A 20,287-nucleotide genomic window follows, 5' to 3' on the forward strand; every position below is an offset into this window, starting at 1 on the left:
GACATATGGATGGAGTCACTTTGACCTGGGGCAAATCACTTCCCCTGGTGGTGCTCCCTCCCCTGACTTTTCACTTCCCCCCCTCCCAGGTGTGGAGGAGAGAACAGAAAGTGAAGAGGCCCAAGGTCGTCCCATAGAACTCTATTCATGAAGAGCCCTTGGCAGACCATGTTCCCACATGCTCTGGGTTCCCCCTCGTGGCCCCCACCTCCTTCCTGGGAACCAACTTTGAATTTGTCAAAGAGCCAGACTTCTGTCAACCCCACCCCAGTCAGACAGTTAATAAGTCACCAGAGCTCTGGACCCTGGCCTATAAGGGGCTGCTGGCCAGGAGACAGGTAGCAGCCAGGTGGACAGCAGAGGAAGCTGGAACCCAGAGGCGTGAGATGGGAGTCAGAGCCATGCTGGGGAGCCAACTGTGGGCTGCCATGGTCCTGCTGCTGCTGCTGCAGGGTGCACAGTCCGTCTACATCAAGGTGAGACCCCCCCACCCACCCAGCCTACCCTTTGGGTGAAGGACTCGGGCTTGGTCCAGCAGCCAGTCTAGACTGAGACACCTGCTAGGTGGAGGCTGCAGGAGTGTCAACAGAACCAGGTCAGGGTCAGTCCTATGGGGGCATAGAAGGGAAGGAGACCCTCTCTGTGCTCCCACCCCTGTGCTTACCCACATGGGCAAGCCACAGAAGGGTTTCCCTGGCAGGGACCTTTGTGCTCACTGAAGGATGAATAGTGCCAGGCCCAGGCCAACATGTTCTAGACAGAGCAAAGGCCAGGAGAAGGGAACATGGGCTTCTGTGTCCTTCCAGGGACTATAAGATGGGTGGGGCATGGAATCAGGCCTGGCCACTGTGTGGCTGGATGTTGCAGGTCTTGCCAACCCTGTGCAACTGTAGTTTGGCATCTGTGTCTGGCAGGGTTCCCAGGAGAAGAAGAAAAGGGTCTAGGAGGGGATGAGAATCAGCCTCACCAGAGAGTCCCCAGGCTAGTGCAGAGAAAGGCTCTGTTAGCTGCTCTGCTTGGTGCCAGGCATCCACACGGGAAAGTCGGGTCACATGGGGAAGAGATAGACAGCTAGATGGAGGCGAAGACGAGAGCTGAGCAAGCAAGGGTCTGCCTGTGCCTAATGCCACGTGGCCTACAGTGCGCCACAGCCGTCTGGGAACTGCCTGCAACAAGAGGCTTCCGGTGCTGTTGGTGGCAGATCACCAACTAAGACTCCACTTTCCTCCTCCAAGCTGCTTTTCCAGTGTGGCTTGGACTCTCCGTGAGCATAAAGAACACCCTAGAGGACCTGTGGGATTTTGATGACCCCAGTCTCATGGCACTGCCTGCTCCTAGGCAGGGAGGGCCTAATGACCTTTCTCCCCTCCCTGCTCCCCAGTACAATGGCTTCCAAGTACAGCTGGAATCGGTGAAGAAGCTGAGTGAGTTGGAGAAGGAGCAGATGTCCAACCCCCAACCGAAAACCAGTAGCCTCTTACCTGGTGTGTGCCATGATCCAGCCTTGCCCGTGGACCTCCAGCCTGTTTGTGCCTCCCAGGAAGCTGCCAGCATCTTCAAGGCCTTGAGTAAGCACACGGCACACCGCTCCCCCAACCCTGCCATCTTCCTGCCCTCTATGTGATCCTACCCCTCCTCTCCACCATCACTTGTTTCTGTTAAGCAACCCAGTGGCTATGGACAGGAAGTTTGGAGGGCCACGGCCCCTGCCCTCCCTAGAACTGCCCCAATCCCACAGCCCTGAGAAGTTCTTCAAAGACCTCACAAATGTGGGGAGGGACTCGGGGAAGATACCAACATGATTCCGTGAGATGCATCCGTCTGATCTGGCGAGATCAGGCTTGGGATGACTCCCTGGGGAGGTGTCAGCTGAGCTGGAATCAGAAGGTCACAGAAAAGCTGGGCACAGGCTGGTCCAATCTACAAGCAGTTATGACCCTGCTCTGAGCAGGCCCTGACCCTTTTGCCCAGGCCCCTGCCTATAGTATTCAGGTCATGTTTCTTAGCCCGTGTAGCAGATAAGAAATCTCAGACCAGGAGAGAAAGTTCCTTGCCCAGTCTCTGCTAGGAAGGACAGCAGAGAGGAATCTAGGCCTTGACCCCCTCAGTCTGAGTCCAGAGCTTCCGGATCTCTGGAAGGAAGATCATCAGGCCCTTTTCCCAGTAGCTCCTGGCCAGCAGCATCTGTGGCCACTGACCCCTGAGGTCCAATTTCAGCTAACCTGCCTTCTTCCTACACAGGGACCATCGCCACCGACGAATGTGAGCTGTGTATAAATGTTGCTTGTACTGGCTGCGGCTGAAAAGCTCCTGGGTATCTTGAGTCCACCCCAGACATCTACCCCTCCCCAACCCACCCCATCCACACTCTATGGATGCAATCGTCACCCCTCCCAGCATAGCTGGATCCATGACAAGGCAATGGGACATAGGGATGGCAAATTTGGCCTCCAGGCACCTGAATAAAGCTAATGTTCACAAAATTGAGTGTCCCTGGGTTCTTTTCTGGGCTGTGAGGGACACATCTTGAGGAGCTGAGTGGGAAGAAAAGACAGGCCAGACTGAAGATGGGAATTACCACCCACATTCCCATGCCCGAGGAGCTCACTCATGGTACCCATTTCTCAGGAGAGGGATTCCAGAGTAGCCCCGACTCACAGGACTTTGTTCCCTGGACTAACACAAGGCCTTCCAGCTCCAGGGCTAGAGCTCTTGACAGAGTCATTGGGAATAGGCAAGGGTATGTTTGGGATGGGGTGTCATCAACTGATGCTCTTCCCAAGTCCAGAGACAGGAGACTTTGCTCTCAACAGCATGCAGGGACTCTACCCTGTACTGTGTCCAATGTGTTCTAGATCCATGTACCCTTCTTCTTCTTCTTCTTCTTCTTCTTCTTCTTCTTCTTCTTCTTCTCCTCCTCCTCCTCCTCCTCCTCCTCCTCCTCCTCCTCCTTCTCCTTCTCCTTCTCCTTCTTCTATTTCTTCTCCTTCTTCTTTTTTTGGTTTTGGTTTTGATTTTTCTTGAGACAGGGTTTCTCCGTGTAGCTCTGGTTGTCCTGTCCTGGAACTCACTCTGTAGACCAAGCTGGCCTTGAACTCACAGAAATCCACCTGCCTCTGCCTCTGCCTTTTGAGTACTAGGGTTAAAGGCATGCGCCACCACACCCAATCCACTCACCTTTCTAAACACTGGGCAGAGACAACTCAGTGAGTCTTCCATCAGTCTAAAGAAGTAACACTGCCATGGCTCGCTCCTTTTATTCAAAAAGAGCATCCCTACAGGGTCACAGACTTGGCAGAGTGCCCAGGCAACATCTTCTCAGAATGCCACAGTCCGTACTCTGGCCACCCTGTCATTGCCTCTACATCCTCAGGCTGTGGATAATGACACCAAAGGCAATGCCTAATGAGACCGTCATCCATGTCCCGTGAGTAGTGGGAACACAGCCCCCATCTAAGGTCCATGGGAAATCCATCCATATGGTGTCTCCTCTCCTGCAGGGTACATAAGGGACACAGGCTGTGACTGGTGCTCTGTTGTGGCCTGAACAATAGTAGAGGGTAAGCAATCGAGGCCCAGGGAGCTGAGGCCTTCACTCCAGTCAGGCATTGTTCTCCTCTTTCCTCTTCCTCTTCTTTCTCTTCTCCCTCCTCCCCAGTCGCTGGCAGCCACTCTTCTCTCTGCATGACTAAGTTGAGTCTTTTTCAGATTCCTGTTCTAGGAGAGGCTGTGCAGAATCTGTCTTGCTGTCCCTGGCTTATTTCACCAGGTACAACTTGCTCGTTGCTCACCTTTGTCACAGGTGGCAGGCTTCCCTTCTGTTGGGGGCTAAGCACTATTCCACTGTGTGTGTAACACACTTTCTCAGGCCTCGGCTGTTGAGAACAGCGCTGCGTGTGCCAGAGCAGACAGCTTCACAGTGTGCAGCGTTCAGGTCCCGTGGCTATGCACCCAGAAGTGGAACTGCTGAGCCAATGGTATTATCATTAAATTGGAGGGAGGGCCTCTATACTGCTTTCCCCAGAAATAGTCATTCTTTTTCCCCCAGTGGTTTTTTGGCTTTTGTTTTGATTCTTCTCACATATATTACATCCTGACTGCAGTATCCTCCCTCCAGTCTCTCCCACTCCCGCTCTCTCCCAGATTCACCCCTGTCTCCCCTCCTCAGAAAAGAGCAGGCCCCCTGAGGACATCAACCCAACATGGCACGATAAAGCACGTGCCATCAACACGTGGCTGGATGAGGTGAACCCGTAGGAGGAAAGGGGTCCCACAAGCAGGCAAAAAAGTTAGACACAATCCCTGTTTCCACTGTTAGTTCCCACAAGAACACCACGCTACTCAGCCGTAGCATAGATGAGGAGGACCTAGGGCATATCCCTACTGGCTCCCTGATCTCTGCGAGCCCCCAACACACCCCGTCAGACGATTCTGTGGGCCATGGTTGCCTTGATCCTTCCTACCCCTCCATGGGACTCCCTGAGCTCTGCCTGTTTTCTGTGGGACTCTGCCTCTGCTCCCAACAGTTGCTGGATGAAGTCCCTCTGGTCGCTTTGATGAGGATTCTGCTAGGCTCTGGTCCCAGAATACTGCCGGCAGGACTAACTGTTAATCGAAGGTTTTGTGGCTAGGTTGGTGTCCCAGTCCCTTCACTTGAGGCATTGCCTGGTTACAGAAGATGGCCGGTTCAGGCTATGTGTAGGTGTAATTAAGGAAATCCACGAAAGACCAGAATAAAGGATAACAAGTATTTATTTGAGAAAAAACTCACAATAAGGGCAGAGAACCTGGGTCCTCTGCTTTGTGGGCACTGGAGACCAACCCCGCGCCCCCAAGAGAGCGAGCACGCTTTTCATCTGCACTTATATCAGTCCATACATAGCGCCTCAGACCACCTAAGGGGCCGGTACCCAAAAAGCTATTGGCTGAATAAATTCTTACAACAGCTGTGTATCCGCCATTACCGGAAGTCTTTGTAAACTCTTTAGAGCAACCCTAGCTTTTTGCTAGATTCCATGTGGTTTCCACTGCACAAGGTTTCCACCTCTTTCCTGAGATGCTCCCCCAATGCAGTTGTTTCTCCCAGTATTTTCTCCTCCCCCCACTTGATCCCTCCTGTTCCCCACCGAACCCGCTGCCAGTCTATCCTCAAAATCTGTTCCATTACTCGTTTCCAAAGAGATCCTTGTATCCCCTTACCTTTAATACCTCCTTGTTACTTAGCCTCTCTGGGTCTGGGACTGTAGCATGGTCGTCTTTATATACAACCACTTTGCTAAAGGTTTTAATTAGCAGTACTTTTCTGGTAGAATATATAGTATATATATAGAATTATATATACACTATAATATCATCTGCAAATAGTGATACTTTGACTTCTTCCTTTCCAATTTGTATCCTCTTGATCTCCTTTGGTTATCTTATTCTCTAGATAGCACTTCAAGTACTATATTGAATAGATAGAGTAGACAGCCTTGTCTTGTTCCTGATTTTAGTGGAATTGCTTTGAGTTTCTCTCCATTTAATTTGATGTTGGCTATAGGCTTACTGTAAATTGCTTTATTATGTTGAGGTATGTCCCTTGCATTCCTGACTTCTTCAAACTTTTATCATGAAGGGGTGTTGGATTTTCTCAAAGGCCTTTTCATCATCTAATGAGATAATCATGTAGGCTTTTTCCTTTCAGTTTACTGATAAGGTGGATTACAATGACAGATTTTCATGTGTTGAACCATCCCTGCATCTCTGAGATGAAGGCTACTTGATCAGAGTGAATGATCTTTTTTATATATTCTTGGATTCAGTTTGCAAGTATTTTATTGAGCATTTTTGCATCAATATTCATGAGAGAGATTGGTTTGTAATTCTCTTTCTTTATTGAATCTTTGTGTGGTTTGGGTATCAGGGTGACTGTGACCTCATAAAATGAAGTTGGCAATGTTCCTTCTGTTTTTATTTTATGGAATAATTTGATTTTATTTTATGGAATTATTTTATGGATAATTTGATATTAGCTCTTCTTTGAAAGTCTGGTAGAATTCTGCACTAAAACCGTCTGGTCCTGGGCTTTTGGGAGTGGGAGCGAGGAGGAATACTTTTAATCATTACTTCTATTTCCTTAGAGGTTATAGTTCTATTTAAATTGTTTATCTGATCTTGACCTAACTTCATTCATGGTATCTATCAGGAAGTTGTCCTTTTTTTTTTTTTAGATTTTTTTTTCCAATCTTGCAAGTACAGGTTTTTGAATCTGACCTAATGATTCTTTGTACTTCCTCGGTGTCCATTGCTATTCATTTCTGATCTGAATTTGTTTGAATTTGGGTGTTCTTTCTCTGTCTTTTAGTTAGTTTAAATAAGGGTTTGTCTATCTTGTTGATTCTCTCAAAGAACCAGCTCTTTGTTTCATTGTTTCTTTGTATTGTTCTCTTTGCTTCTATCTTATTAATTTTAGCCCTCAGTTTGATTATTTCCTGCCATCTACTTCTCTTGGGGGTGTTTGCTTCTTTTTGTTCTAGAGCTTTCAGGTGTGCTGTTAAATCACAAGTGTGAGATCTTTGCAATGTCTTTATGAAGGCACTTAGTGCCATGAACTTTTCCTCTTAGTTCTGTTTTCATTGTATCTCATATGTTTGGGTTGGTTGTACCTTCATTTTCATTGAATTCTAAGAAGTATTTAATTTCTTTATTTATTCCTTGACCCAGTGGTCTCAGGACCTTCCCTATCCAAGATTTCCCATCAAGGATTTTCCTGCTGGTGGGCTGACAACTGAACTTCAATTGCCACCTGCTGCTCCTCTGACATGGCCCCTGGCAAAGAAGGTGTATTCTTTTGTGTTTGGGTGAAATGTTCTGTAGATGTCTGTTAGGTTCATTGAGTCATAACATCTGTTAGCTTCATTATTTCTGTGTTTAGTTTTTGTATGAATGACCTGTCTTTGTGAGAATGGGGTATTGAAGTCCCCCACCATTAATGTGTGAGGTTTGATGTGTGATTTAAACTTTAGTAATGTTTCTTGTACAAATGTAGGTGCCCTTGCATTTGGGACATATATGTAAAGAATTTGTACATTTTTTTCTTCGATAAGTATGAAATGTCCTTCACCATCTCTTTTGATTAATTTTGGTTTGAAATATATTTTGCTAGATATTAATAGCTACCCCAGCTTGCTTCTTAGGTCCATTTGCTTGGAAAATCATTTTCCAATCCTTTACTCTGAGGTAATGCCTGTCTTTGATGTTGAGGTGTGTTTCTTGTACACAGCAGAAGGGTGTATCACGTTTCTGTACCCATTCTGTTAACCTATGTCTTTTTATTGGCAAACTGAGTCCATTGATATTGAGAGAAATTAATGTCCAATGATTGTTAATTCCTCTTATTTTGTTGTGTTGGTGGTGGTAGTGTGTGTGTGTGTGTGTGTGTTTCCCTTCTTTGAGTTTTGCTGATGTGAAATTATTTATTGCTTGTGTTTTCATTGATATAATTAATCTGCTTTGGTTGGAGTTTTCCTTCTAGTACCTTCTGTCAGGCTGGATTTGTGGGTAGATATTGTTTAGATTTGACTTTGTCATGTAATATCTTGTTTTCTCCATCTATGATGATTGGAAGTTTTGCAGGGTATGGCATTACTGGTTTCTTAGAGTCTGCATGACATCTGTCCAGGCCCTTTGGTTTTTACAGTCTCTGTTGAGAAGTTGGGTGTAATTCTAATAGGTCTGTCTTTATATGTTACTTGTTCTTTTTCCTTTGCAGCTTTTAATATTCTTTATTTTGTATGTTTAGCATTTGATTATTGTGTGACACTGGGACTTTCTTTTCTGATCACATCTATTAGGTATTCTGCAAGCTTCTTGTATCTTTATAGGCATTTGCTTCTTTAGGTTAGGAAAATTTTCTTCTATGATTTTGTTAAATATATTTTCTGGGGTTTTTGAGCTGGGATTCTTCTGCTTCTTCTATTCCTATTATTTTATGTTTTGTCTTCTCATAGTGTCTCAGATTTCCTGAATGTTTTCTGTTAGTTTTTGGATTTAACAATCTTTCTTTCTTCCTTTCTCTTTCTTTCTTTCTTTCTTTCTTTCTTTTTCTTTTCTTTTTCTTTCTTTGGCTTTCCTGGAACTTGCTGTGTAGACCAACTGGCTCACAGACATCTGCCTGTCTCTGCCTCCTGGGTGCTGGGATTAAAGGCATACTGTCACTACTATACAGCATAGATTTAACATTTTCGTGGACCAATGAATCTATTTATCTCTTATATTTCCAATGCCTGAGAATCTCTCTGCCATCTTTTGTATGTTGGTGATGTTTGCCTCTGTAGTTGCAGTTTGCTTTCCCAGATTTTCCATTTCCAGAATTCCCTGTTTGTGTTTTCTTTATGGCTTCTATTTTGATTTTCAAGTCTTAAAAGGTTTCCTTCACCTGGTTATTTGAGTTTTTTTTTCTTGGCTCTTTGGCATTCTTTAATAGATTTATTGATTTCCTCCAATTTTTTTTGTTTGTTATTTCCTCAATTTCTTTAAGGGCCTATTTTTCAATTCCTCTTTGAGGACCTCTATTGTTTTCACAGAATTGTCTTTAACGTCATTTTCTTGTGCATCAGCTGCGTTGGGATATCCGGGTTCTGCTGTGGTAGGCTAGCTGGGCTCTGGGAGTGCCGTATTGCCTTCTTTGTTGTCGACTGTGTTCTCCCACTGCTGTTTAGGCATCTAGGCTTGGGATGTCGATTTCTGAGTCTGTCTTTGTCGAATGGGTATTCTGATCCTGGGTTTCTGTTTCCTCTTTGGTCTTCTGGCTCTTGTGACCTAGATTTCTGGAGGCTGGTGTGACTTCTTACCAAGCAGAGAATCTGTCTGAGTTGGGGTCTGGATTTCTGGTGGCTAGCTTGGCCTTAGTTAGGCGTAGTGTGTGTGGGGGTGTCTCTGCTCTGATTGGGGTGCTGCACCTGTTCTTCTGACTGGTGTGGCTGCACCTGAGCAGTGGTGGTCTGCTGGCATTGTGGGTAGGGGTGGGGTGGGCAGTGAGGTGGAGGGAGGGCTGTGGGATGGGTCCTTGGGAAACAAATCCAGAGAATGGGGCAGTTCAGCTGGCAGGCGGGTCACTCACCTGTGAAGCACGATTAATAAAAACTCAGAGAAAGAAATTGGGGTTCAACCTGAAGATCCAAAAAGCAAAATGGCTAGCCACTGGGTGTTACCTCAACCTCAGTCCTAAATGGCGATCCTGCCTCCAGGAATTTCAGAATGACACTGTCTGAGAGCTGTCTCCTTCCTGTTTTATAATCCTCTCTAGGACTGGGATTAAAGGTGTGCACCACTACCACCTGGTTTCCATGGAAAGCTAATGTGGCTACTGGGAGTAAAGGTGTGTGTTATTGCTGCCTGATCTATAAGACTGGCCAGTGTGGCTGCTTTACTTTTCTTATCCCCAGGCAAACTTTACTTATTAAAATACAAGTGAAATGCCACACCTGTATTTCATTACACACATGTTCTTCTCATATTTAAGGTAGGGTCTCGTGTATCGCAGGATAGCCTCCAAATCATCACACCCACGATCTTCTGATCCCCCAACTCCACCATCTCAGTGCTGGGATTATAGTCATCCATGTGGTGACGTTAAACCCAGGACTTCACGCAGGCTCCTCAAGCAATCTACCAACTGAGCTGCATTAATATCACCTCCCTTCCCTCCACATCCTTCCTAGTACTTTCATTAACCTGTACTTTTGTAGATTTGTTTATTTCATATGTATGTTTTGCTTGCATTTATGTCTGTGCACCATGTGTCTGCCTGGTGACTTTGGAGATCAGCAGAGGGAGTCAGATCCCTTGGAAATGGAACTTCCATGTGGGCGCTGTCGCTCCAGCCCCCCTGTTATCCCATGTTGGAGTGATGTACTGTGGCATGAACATCCCTTCCCCATGGCTTGTGACGCTGAGCACATTCACACATACACCTATGGGCTATTTGCATATCATCTGAGAAATGTCTCCTGCGGCCTGCACCCATTTTATAATTCCATCTTTCCTGGACTGTTTGAATTTTGTTCTGCTTTGGGTGTTAATCCCTCGTCAGATGCGTAGGTCAGACAAACTTTTTTCCACGTATCTCTCTATTTAGCTGTTTGCTTGGCTATCCAGGGCTTTTGAGTTTGGTGTCCTCCTGTCTGTCTGATTTTGTTTCTGTGTGTGTTTGGCGACTCCTGACCAAGAGCAATGACAAGAAGGGTCCTCCTACTTTCTCTTTCAGTACACACAGTCCAGTCTTACACTTGGAGCTGTTTTGCATCTGTGGGTGGTGAGAGTCTAGTTTCAGTCTTTTACATACTGATAGCCAGTTTTCCCCGCACCAGTTATTGCAGAATCTATCATCTCCTCGTGGTATGATTTGGGTACTGTGGATTTATTTCTGGGCTCCCTGGTCTGTTCCAATGGCTTCCTTTTTAATATTTTATTTGATATTCATATATGCATACAGTGTGTTTGGCTCTAATCCATCCCATCCCCTCTCCTCCTATTCTTCCTCCATCCCTGTCCATACTTTCCTACCAATTTCTTTTTTTAAGATTTATGTATTTATTCTATGTATATGACTGCTCCATCGACTTTATGCCAGAAGAGGGCATCAGATCCCACTATGGTTGTGAGCCACCATATGGTTGTTGGGAACTGAGCCACTTATAGTTGTGAGCATCAAATCCCAGATGGTTGTGAGCCACCATGCGATTACTGGGAATTGAACTCTGGGACCTCTGGAAGAACAGTCAGTGTTCTTAACCCCTGAGTCATCTCTCCATCTCCTCCTACCAACTTCTTGTGCTCTCTTTCTCTGTTTTTGGTTAAGTACGCACTGAGTCTATTTAATGTGGCTTACGTGTACTAAATTGTAGGTAGTCACCGGACCATGGGTGAGCTCTCAGGGGCAGCATCCCTGAAGAAAGCTGACTCTCCCTTCCCCAGTAGCCACCAGCTGCCAATAGCTCCTTCGCTATGGGTGGGACTTCATGAAGCCCCCCCCCCCCAGTCCATGCTGATTTTAGCTGGCTTGATCTTCTGCAGGGCCTGTGCATGTAGTCCCAGCTGCTGCGAGCTCATGTCTGCAGCTGCACTGCCTTGTCTGATAAATACTGTTTCTAAGCCCCTGCAGTTAGCAAAGGGTCAGCAAATTTCCAAAGGACGTAACCAGGGGCCTGTTGCTATCCCCCATGGAAAATAATAGCCTATCAGGAACGATCAGCTAAGCTTTGCCTAACCTTTAACCAATTGTGATATAGGATAAGCAATGTTGCACTTTGAAACTGTAATCTTGTGCCTGTCTTGTGGTTTTTGTCTTTATAAACGCCTTACAATAGTAGATGGGGTCTTTCTCCCTCCATCAGACTATGTCAGACTGTGAGGCAGGGGACCCATGCTAGCCCGTACATAATAAATGAAGCCTTGCATTTGCATTTGGAAAAAAATACTGTGTCTGCAGATATCTATTCCCTTCGGTCCTTACAATCTTTCTGCTCCTCTTCTGTGACAATCCCTGGGCCTTGGAGTGGGGGCTGTGAGAAAGATGCCCCATTCAGAGAACTCTATAGTCTCTGCACAATGACTGCTCATTGGTCTCTGTATTAATCACCAGCTACTGAAAAGGGGAAGTTTCTCTGAGATGAGAGATGCTCTTATCTATGGAGATAAAGAGAAGACCTTCAAGGGCAGTTTATTACTATTTCCACTTCGCAGAAGAATAGCATCAGGTTATCTGCCTATGGCCTATGACCTAGCCAGCAATGAAATTTTTGGCCCAGTTAACAGTACGAGGCTTGCATTCCATCGTATGGAGTGGACTTTAAAGCCAATCAGAAAGGGATTGGTATTCCCCTGATATTCATGGCACCAGTATCTCACAGGGTTCATAGTTGGGTAAACACACGATGATTTTCTTCCCTGGTAGTATGTGTTCCTTTGGTTTCTGCCTGGGTTTTTTGTTTGTTTGATTGATTGATTTTTGTCAGAACCATGCTGTTTTGACTACTATAGCTTTGTGGTAGGTTTTGAGGCAAGATAATATACCTATTAGTTACATTTCTCTTATTGTGACAAAATACCATGACCGAAGCATCTTACAGAAGAAAGTTTTTTCAGTTTAAAATTCCTGAGGGTTAAGAGTCTTTCACGCTGGGGAAGAAAGGCAGAAGGTGAGGGGCATGGCACTGGAGCAGGTTGCTGTGAGCTCACACCCTTCACTACAGCCAGAGAAGGGGAACTATCTAGGCCAGGATGGAAGTTTTCAAAGCCCCATCCCCACCCCCAGTGTCAGGCGTCCTCCAGCAAAGCCACACCTCCTAAGTCTTTCCAAACAAGGCCATCACCTACTGGGACCAAGTGTTCAAATGCCCAAAACCATGGGGGACATTTCTTATTTAAACTATTACAGAGTAACGAGCCTGGCTTTGCTCATTTTGCTTAAGGCAGCTTTGACTAGGATTGGAGTACAGCTCAGTCAATGAATGTTTGCACAGGGCCCTGGGCTTCACACCCAGCGTCACGTCACGTAAACCAGGCGTGGTAGCTCACACTTGGCAGGAGGAGCTTAAGGCCAAGGTCACCTTCACCTGCACAATTAGTTCCAAGCCAGCCTCAGCTACGGAAAATCTTGCCTCAAAAATTAAAACAACAAAAAGATTTTTGAGTATTTGAGTCTTGTATGAATTCATGGGAATTTTCAGATTTTTTTCTATTTCTGTAAAAATTATCTTTGAAACTTTGATAAGGATTGTATTGAATTGAACCTCAGGTACTGTGGACATTCTAATGTCTAAAACTTCTTTTATTTTTATCCATGAGCAAATAAGATGCCTTTCAATTTCATTCTTTTTTTTTTTTTTTTACTTTTTACTATCTAGTTCCTTCGCTTCTTGTCTTCCATTGTTTAAGAGTTGCTGTTGTCAGTTCCTATTGTGACAGGACTCTCCTTGTTTGTGTTCTGGGGAGCTTATTGTTAGTGTAGAGATGTGATACCGATTTTCATATATTAATTCTGTATCCTGGAACTTTCCTGTATTGTCTGTGAGTGACAACGAGCTTTTTAGGCGAGCTCCTTGGAGCTTTCTATGTGACTGCGCCCTCAGTAAAGAGATAATTACACTCTTACTTTCTCAGTTCGGTACTTCTGTTTTCTCGGCTAATTGTTCTTACTAGGACAATTGTTCCAGTACCTTTCCGAGGACAAGTAGGAGAGGGGGCAGAGTGATGGAGCACTGGGTCTTCTAGAGGACCTGGGTTTGACTCCCAGCACCACATGGTGGCTCACGCACTCCGTGTGGTGCACAGACATTCATACATGCACATGATAAATGCATACATACACACATCTAAAAGAAAAGGGAAATGGTGGCTGGAGCTTTAAGAACTTTTTCAGGGGGCTAGAGAGATGGCCCAGTGTTAGGAGCACTTGTTGCTCCTTCAAAGGACGTGGGTTCAGTTCACAGCACACACATAGGGGCTCAAAGCCATCCATAAGTGCAGTTCTAAGACATCAACATCCTCAGCTGACCGCCAAGAGCATCAGGCATGTATGTAGTTCACATACATATATGGAGGCAAAACACTAAGACACAGCAAAGATCAGATAAATCTTAATTTTTTAAAAGAACTCTTTCAGTATGACTTTGTTGAATCTCCACTTAACTCCACAAAGTAGAACTTTCATCTCGTGTGTTGTGGGGCAGGGTTTCAGGCTGAGGAGGACGTTGAATTCTTGATCCTTTGCCTCTACCTCCTGCATCCTGGGAGTCATTATGGGTCCCACCACAGCGGGTCAAAGCGGTTCTTAGATCTCCATTTTGCGGACAGAGAAACTGAGTCTTACTGCCCAAAGCCGCACTCAGTGAATCTGGCTCCAACTCTGAAGCATTAAATGACCCTGTCCTCCACACAGTTCGTCAAATCCCTCAGCAGCCCTCACCAACCCCATTTTCACACAAGGAAAGCAAGCCTCAGAGAGAGGGGGCGGGGCTTTTCAGAGTCAGGGTGAAGCTCTGTCCTGCCTGCCTCTCACGCATGCGCCACATTGCGTAGACGGAACTACCCCAGTGCCTCTCCGTCTTCTCACCATCCCTACCTTCTGGAAGTTTACCTTCTTCCCTACTTCATACTGGTTTTGAAATCCATCTATCCCACCGCAGACCCCAGGATATGAAGACCCCTCCTCCTTGCAAAGCTTCCTGGCCTTAGCAAGAAGAGGGTACGGTATCTTCTGAATTCCAGACGAAGTCTGTTTGAAGCCCTCTCTAATTCCCCTCCTCCCACTCTCCCAGAACACACCCCAGTGGCAGCCTTTCTCTCTCCCCCATATTCTTACTAAGTAATTACATGGTTTTCCTGCTGTGTGTGGTCACCTCTGCCTGGACCCTTGATTTTGCTGTTTGTTTTCCTTAAAAACCATTTAGAGGACTCCTCTTATGTTTCTATCAGACCTGAACTGGGAGCCTAGAGCTAGATATTGTCACAGAGAAGGAAGCTGAACCCCAGAGAAGGGAAGTGGTTTTCCTAACATCACACAGGATGTGGAAGACCAGAGGCTGGGACCCAGAGTCCTGGATTTTCTCCCACACAGTTCCTCTTCTAACAGTCATCACTGGGGGCAGAATCCACCCCAAGTGAGGACAGGAACAACTTCCTCAGACACAGAAGTCCTCATCAGGGTGGCTAGAGGCTCAAGAGGCACAGACGACCACAAGGCATATAAACATTCTTCTTGGGGAGAATCGGCAAGGCCATGGGGACGCAGCCTGGAACCTTGGCTGCTACCCTAACTAGGCATGCAGGAAGACAGCTGCAGGTGCCGCTTCCAGTGGGGTCAAAGAAGCGGCGTGGCTGGGCAGAGGGAGCCGGGTCCTGAGTGGTCGGTCACATGCCTGTATGGGACAAACCAGCCCTGACATTTTCCTGTCCTCACACACGGCTTAGCAGCTTGGTGACCCCAGCGAATGTGAGAAAAGGCAAGATTTTACCCTCTCAGGTGGTCCCCTGCCACTCGAGCCTTCCACTTTGCACACTGAACCCGAACTTTCTGAGGGCAGGTGAGTGTCCACAGCGCTGTAGGACCGCAGACCGACAGCGAGGGAAAGAACAGAGGCAAAATGCACCGAGTACCGGAATCTGGTTTATTGGCCGAGGGTTAGCACAGCCCCCAGGTAGGACTCCCCAGGTAGTTGTCTCCTCAGCCTCCTCCCTGCATGTGCAGGGTAGGTTGAGATGCTGGGGCTGGGAGTTTGTCAGGCCCTTGCTTCTAGAAGGTAGCAGGGGCTTCCTCGCTGGCCGAGCAGACAAGGCATCCTAGCATCCGGTGCAGGCAGCGTAGGCACAGATCTCACATGTGTTTGGGTCCTGAGCAATGGCCTCTGGTCAAGAGAGAAGATGCCTGGTGAAAAACAGCCACCCTTCCTTCATAGCCCCTCCCTCTTCAACTAGAGTCTGGTCATCTCTCAACAGCCACCAAGATTAATCCCAGCAATCCTGTCTCCCCTGACCCTCTGGGCTTTCTGCCTCAAATGGGGCATATGAATTACTGAAGTCAGCCAATCAGAGCAGCTTCTACCCAGAAAGAGGAGATGGACTTATTACCATCACAAGACGGGTTCCTTTTAACCCACGCTTCTGAATGAAGGCCTTTCTAAGGGGTTTCAGCGGGTCCCACTTAGGACTGACCAATCAGAGCACGAGGCCTCCTCAAGCACCACCAATCAGAGAACACCCCAGTCACACTAGCCAAGCGGCCACTCACTCAGCCTCCGCAGGATCTCCTCCGCGTTGGGTTTCAGGCAGAGGGGCTTCAGAGCTTCTGGAAAGGCCGAGTGGGTGCACAGCGATGGTGTCACAGGCTGAGCAAGCCTGGCGGCAACCCTCCTGTGACTCGCCAGCCGGGGCTTTAGTTCCTCTTGGAGGTCCTTAAGCTGTTTGACTGACTCCAGAGGAAAGGAGAGGTCCCCATCCTGAAAGAGACAGCCAGAAGCATGAGGCCAGGCTGCAGGTGGCCCCAGCCTGGGTGGCTCGCTGGGGCAGCATGAGGTCAGACTTCTGTGGCCCTGAGCTTGTAGGAGGCTTGAAGCTCTGCGTTCGTGTAAGAAAAAGGGAAACAGCTGTGGCGAGCCAGGGACGCAGTGACTGACCTGTGAGCAAGCTAGCCCAGACTGTCTTCTCTGGCCAGAGCACCTCCACCCCCAGAAGCAATACAAGGACCCCAGAGGTCTCCCTGAGCACGCACGATCCGTTTGCTGACAGCCAAGCTTGCATCTGCTATCACTGATAGGTATGTCCAATCCTCCAGGTCTCCAGGAAGCCGGAATCAACGCCTGGGACCAAGCCTGGTCCTTCAGGCAAGTGTAAGCTGGGGGATCCAGGCCTAGATCGGAGTCCAGTCACGGGGTTTGGCTGTTTTGGAAGCTTTGAGAAGCTCACATTTCTGCTCTATGAAATGCCACCAACAATCCCTCCTCCCCAGTGCTGTCGGGTTTCTGTGGGACAAGGGGAGCAGCCAGACTCCGGGCTCTATCACTGTCTATCCCAGCTGTTAGTTCTTACTGTCTCTCCAAGTGTTATTTATTTATTTTTAGCCTCCACATTTGAAGGAGAAAATTGCATGGCAGGAGGACTCGAGGGTCCCAGAGGAAGCCCTTCCCTCATTTCAGGATTCCAAGAATGGGTCAGATTCAAGTAAGGGTGGGGCCATACCTGCACAGTGACCCCCTCTGCCAGGACAGCCAAGGCACCCAGGAGGCACAGCAGAGAGAGCAAACAGGCGTTCATGGCAGCAGTGTGCAGTGCAGAGAACTGGCCCATGCTGGGTGCCAGGGTAAACAGGGAGACTTTTAAAGAGCCCGGGGGTTACTCAGTAACCCTGGGGCCTTGTCAGCCTCATCTGCTGCCTGCTGAGCCCCATCAGATAAGGCCAAGGGAGCCTGGGAGATAAGAGATCAACAGAGTCCCGGCCCCTCCCTGGGCACTACTTTGACCCCCAGCTGGGCTGGGTCCTGCATTTACTCTGGGCCAGGCCCTGTAGACCCAGCCCTGCCCTTGAAGAAAGAGGCCCAGAAAGGCAACTGTGACGACAATGACAACAGAGACAGGGCCATTAGCATAGGGGTGGGGAGTATGAAAGAGGCATCTCCCATTTGGGACAGGAGGTCTCCCCAAGGAGCTCAAGCCAATGCAGAGGCTTGAGAATGGGGTACTTCTGTCCACAGGGGATGCTAGGAGCCAGAGGTGAGCCGGGCCTGGAAAGTTCAGGGGGGGGCTGTGAAAAGTGAACCCCGAGAAAGGAGGAAGGGGAGACTGGGAACACACGACCCAGACACACTCCAGACTTGGTCTCTGTGATTCAACTCTGCCATTCTCAGGCATGCGTTCAAATCCCACCACCTGCCTGGTTTTGATGTGGCAGATGCCTGCCCTCCAAGTCCCATTGTCCCATCAGGTTCTTGACGCAGACCATTGTGAATACCTCCCCGGGTGGCAGATGCCCTCGTGCTGGGTTCTATGCGGACTCCCTAGGCGTTCCATGCAGTTCCTGGCACACAGGAAGCCCTTGCTTAAGGTGCCCATTACCTGAATAGCAGCAGCACCTCCTGGTCCCCATTGTCTCCTCTGATGGCCACCGGCCTAGCCCAGCTACAGCAGGTTCTCAGGTGGTATGGCCCTCTGACCTGCCCCACCCTGCTCTCAGTGACTGAGATGGATCTATGCGCATCTGGGCCCCTCCAATCTGACCCGTTAGGATCGAACATGCCTAATGCAGTGTGTGCCCACTGCAGGACCTAGGGTGTATGAGCCCCAGGACTCTAAAGAAAGCTATCCTGGGGCCTCCTTTTCTTCCTGCTGCCCCACCACAAGAGCTGCATATCCAGAAAGTCAGGGTGAGGGACAGCATCCCTGGATGGGAGAGGAGCCTAGGAAGAAGGGACTAGAAAGTGTTTAACCCAGCAGCAGGGGCAGGAAACATTTGGTCCTGCAATGCTGTCCTAAGCTAGACTGGACTTCTGCACCCCCCCCCACTGTGGGGTCATGTGCAAATGTGTGAATTCACTGAGAAGTGTCATGTATGTACACTGAAGGAGTATGTGTGCGCACTGAGATGTGTATGTATGTTGAGGTGTGTATTGAAAGACAGGTTGGTATTCTGCAAGATTTGTGCAAACTTGTTTGTGTGCGCACTGACGAGTGTTTATGTGCAGGCACTGTGTACCTATGTATGTCTGAGGATGACATAACCGAGATGTGTGTATATGATTGCATATGCACATGTACACTAGAGTAGATGAGTCTATGCTAAGGATGAATGTGTGTGCTGAGGTATGTGTGTACATGGGGATGTGTATATACTAGGAAGATGTGCATACACTAAAGTATGTGTATTTGTCCTGAAGTGGGGAGGTGTGTACTTCAGGAAACAGTGTATCTGTGTGCCTGCAGACAAGTACACGCGTAACCCACGTGCTCCACAAGGGCGCAGCTAAGCACGGATACACAGTTGCTGGGTACCAGTGAGCTGGGTTGGAGGTGAGGTCACTGTTGCTGCCAATGGGAGGAATGATGTAGTGGGGAAGAGAGAGAGAGGGGTGCACTGGGGTGGGTTGCAGGGGCGAGCTGGGCTAACACGAGGACTAGGCAGTCGGTCAGGGGCTGGGAGTTCCTGCTAAGAGTTGGGTCTGGGCGGGACAGTCTACGATGGAGACTAAGGGGCATGGAGGCTGCGGGGCTGGGTTCGGACTCCTTTGAGTGGAGTTTGCAGTGAGGTTGCCGGTAAGGTGGGGCTGGGTTTATGATTTGGGTTAGGCCTGGGATGACGTAGGAGCCCAAGACTGTGCTGGGATTTGATTTGGCTTTAGGGTGAGACTGTGCTAGCTCAACCTTTTCTGGCTCAAGGTTGCTCTTGTCTTCCCTCCTAAGGTCTGGCTGTGACTGGGCGAGGGGAAGGGGCTTCTACCCCTGCTGCCTCTCCTGCCCAGGAGCTGTTCCATGTGCCTGTTAGGATGAAGCGGTACCACACTGTGGGAAAGAGGAAGTAGCTCTGAGGTCCTATCCCTTTGGGTCTGGCCCTATCCAAGCCCACCGATTCTGTTCTTCCCTTTCCCACTACTGCCCCTGTTCAACCTGCGGCCAGCTCTGAGTTTAGTCCCCTGTCTCTTTTTCAGGGAACATATGACATCATCAGCCTGCATTGAAGTTGCTAGAACTTGGACCTTAGTTGTGATCCTGGAACCCTAAGCTTTTACCCTGAATCCAGAGGCCTGTCCTCAGCACCCTGCATGCCTTGCTCACTTTGTGACTTGTTTGGGATCCCCAAGGCCACCTCTCCTGGCAAGCTGACACGCTTCCATGGCCTTCCAAGCCACAGTATCTCCTGGACCTGACTGCCTCACCATGTAGGGACAACCAACTGCTGCCCCCAAACCTTGGAGAAAAGCCAGACTGCCTGGCCTGGCTGGCACTCAAGGTCATGATTTAGCCCCTGCTGTGTATACCACTCAATCAGGATCTCAAAGCACTAATCAGGAGTGAGAGTGGAAGCCAGAGCTCAGGTCCTGGAGCTAGGCTGTCTCTAGATTTGGCGTCAGCTTCATTTTTTAAAAGTCAATTGTCCTGAGTGTCTCAGCTTCTGTGCTGCAGATTCCAGTGTTTTTTAGCAACTTCCAAGGGCCCCTGAGCCCCGGAGTTAGGACCACTTCCACTCATCTGCATCCTAGAGGCCTTCCTCTCACAATCCGAGCAAGCTTGTGAGAGGCCAGCAACATTTGCTGTATGCTCAATGCTCAGAAAAGGCCCGGAATTCAGTGGATGCCACCATGTCTAGAGTTAATCCAGAAGGTGGCAGGGCTTGCCCGAAGCACTGATATCCATAGCAGTTAACAACAGTGGCTGACAATTGTTGATACTGACTGGGCCAAGTCCCGGGCAGAGAGCTCTGCAGCTCTGGCTGTCAGACTGCCCCTACTCCCAAAACAACGGGTCCTTATTACCCCCACTGCTGGAAGTTGGGAGGGGTTCTGCCAGATGTGGGGGTACCCTGGGCTTCCCACGGAGACTAACACTATTCCTTCTGACCAGCATATCTGGCTTAAAGGCTGTGTCTAGGTGACCCCATTGTGATTCCCCGGTGTCCACTGGTCAGGTCTACTAGAGACTTAGCCCTCTGGGGACTCCTGTGTTTGCCCACAGGCCTAAACCGAGGAAGGCCCAGAAACAGCTGGAACACACTATGCCTGACTCGTGTGACCCTGAGAGAGGTGTGGTCTGGTCTGTA

The 20,287-nt window shown here is 48.4% G+C and overlaps 2 protein-coding genes across 2 annotated transcripts; one reads left to right on the forward strand and one right to left on the reverse strand.

The window, feature by feature from the left end:
* Window positions 1-318: 318 nt before the first annotated feature.
* Guca2b (guanylate cyclase activator 2B) lies at window positions 319-2,475 on the forward strand. Its single transcript, XM_041652924.1, has 3 exons — window positions 319-476; window positions 1,382-1,568; window positions 2,242-2,475. The coding sequence occupies exons 1-3, from the start codon at window positions 387-389 to the stop codon at window positions 2,301-2,303; spliced, it is 339 nt and encodes a 112-aa protein (XP_041508858.1). The 5' UTR covers window positions 319-386; the 3' UTR covers window positions 2,304-2,475.
* A 12,663-nt stretch (window positions 2,476-15,138) lies between these two features.
* On the reverse strand, window positions 15,139-16,869 carry Guca2a (guanylate cyclase activator 2A). Its single transcript, XM_041652496.1, has 3 exons — window positions 16,720-16,869; window positions 15,773-15,980; window positions 15,139-15,389 (listed from the first exon to the last, which is right to left on the reverse strand). Exons 1-3 carry the CDS (start codon window positions 16,825-16,827, stop codon window positions 15,325-15,327), a joined length of 381 nt encoding a protein of 126 aa, XP_041508430.1. The 5' UTR covers window positions 16,828-16,869; the 3' UTR covers window positions 15,139-15,324.
* Window positions 16,870-20,287: the final 3,418 nt, after the last annotated feature.

The sequence above is a fragment of the Microtus oregoni genome, unplaced genomic scaffold, assembly GCF_018167655.1.
Source record: "Microtus oregoni isolate MIOR12 unplaced genomic scaffold, Mior012 000005F_ref0000423, whole genome shotgun sequence".
NCBI classification, from domain to species: domain Eukaryota; kingdom Metazoa; phylum Chordata; class Mammalia; order Rodentia; family Cricetidae; genus Microtus; species Microtus oregoni.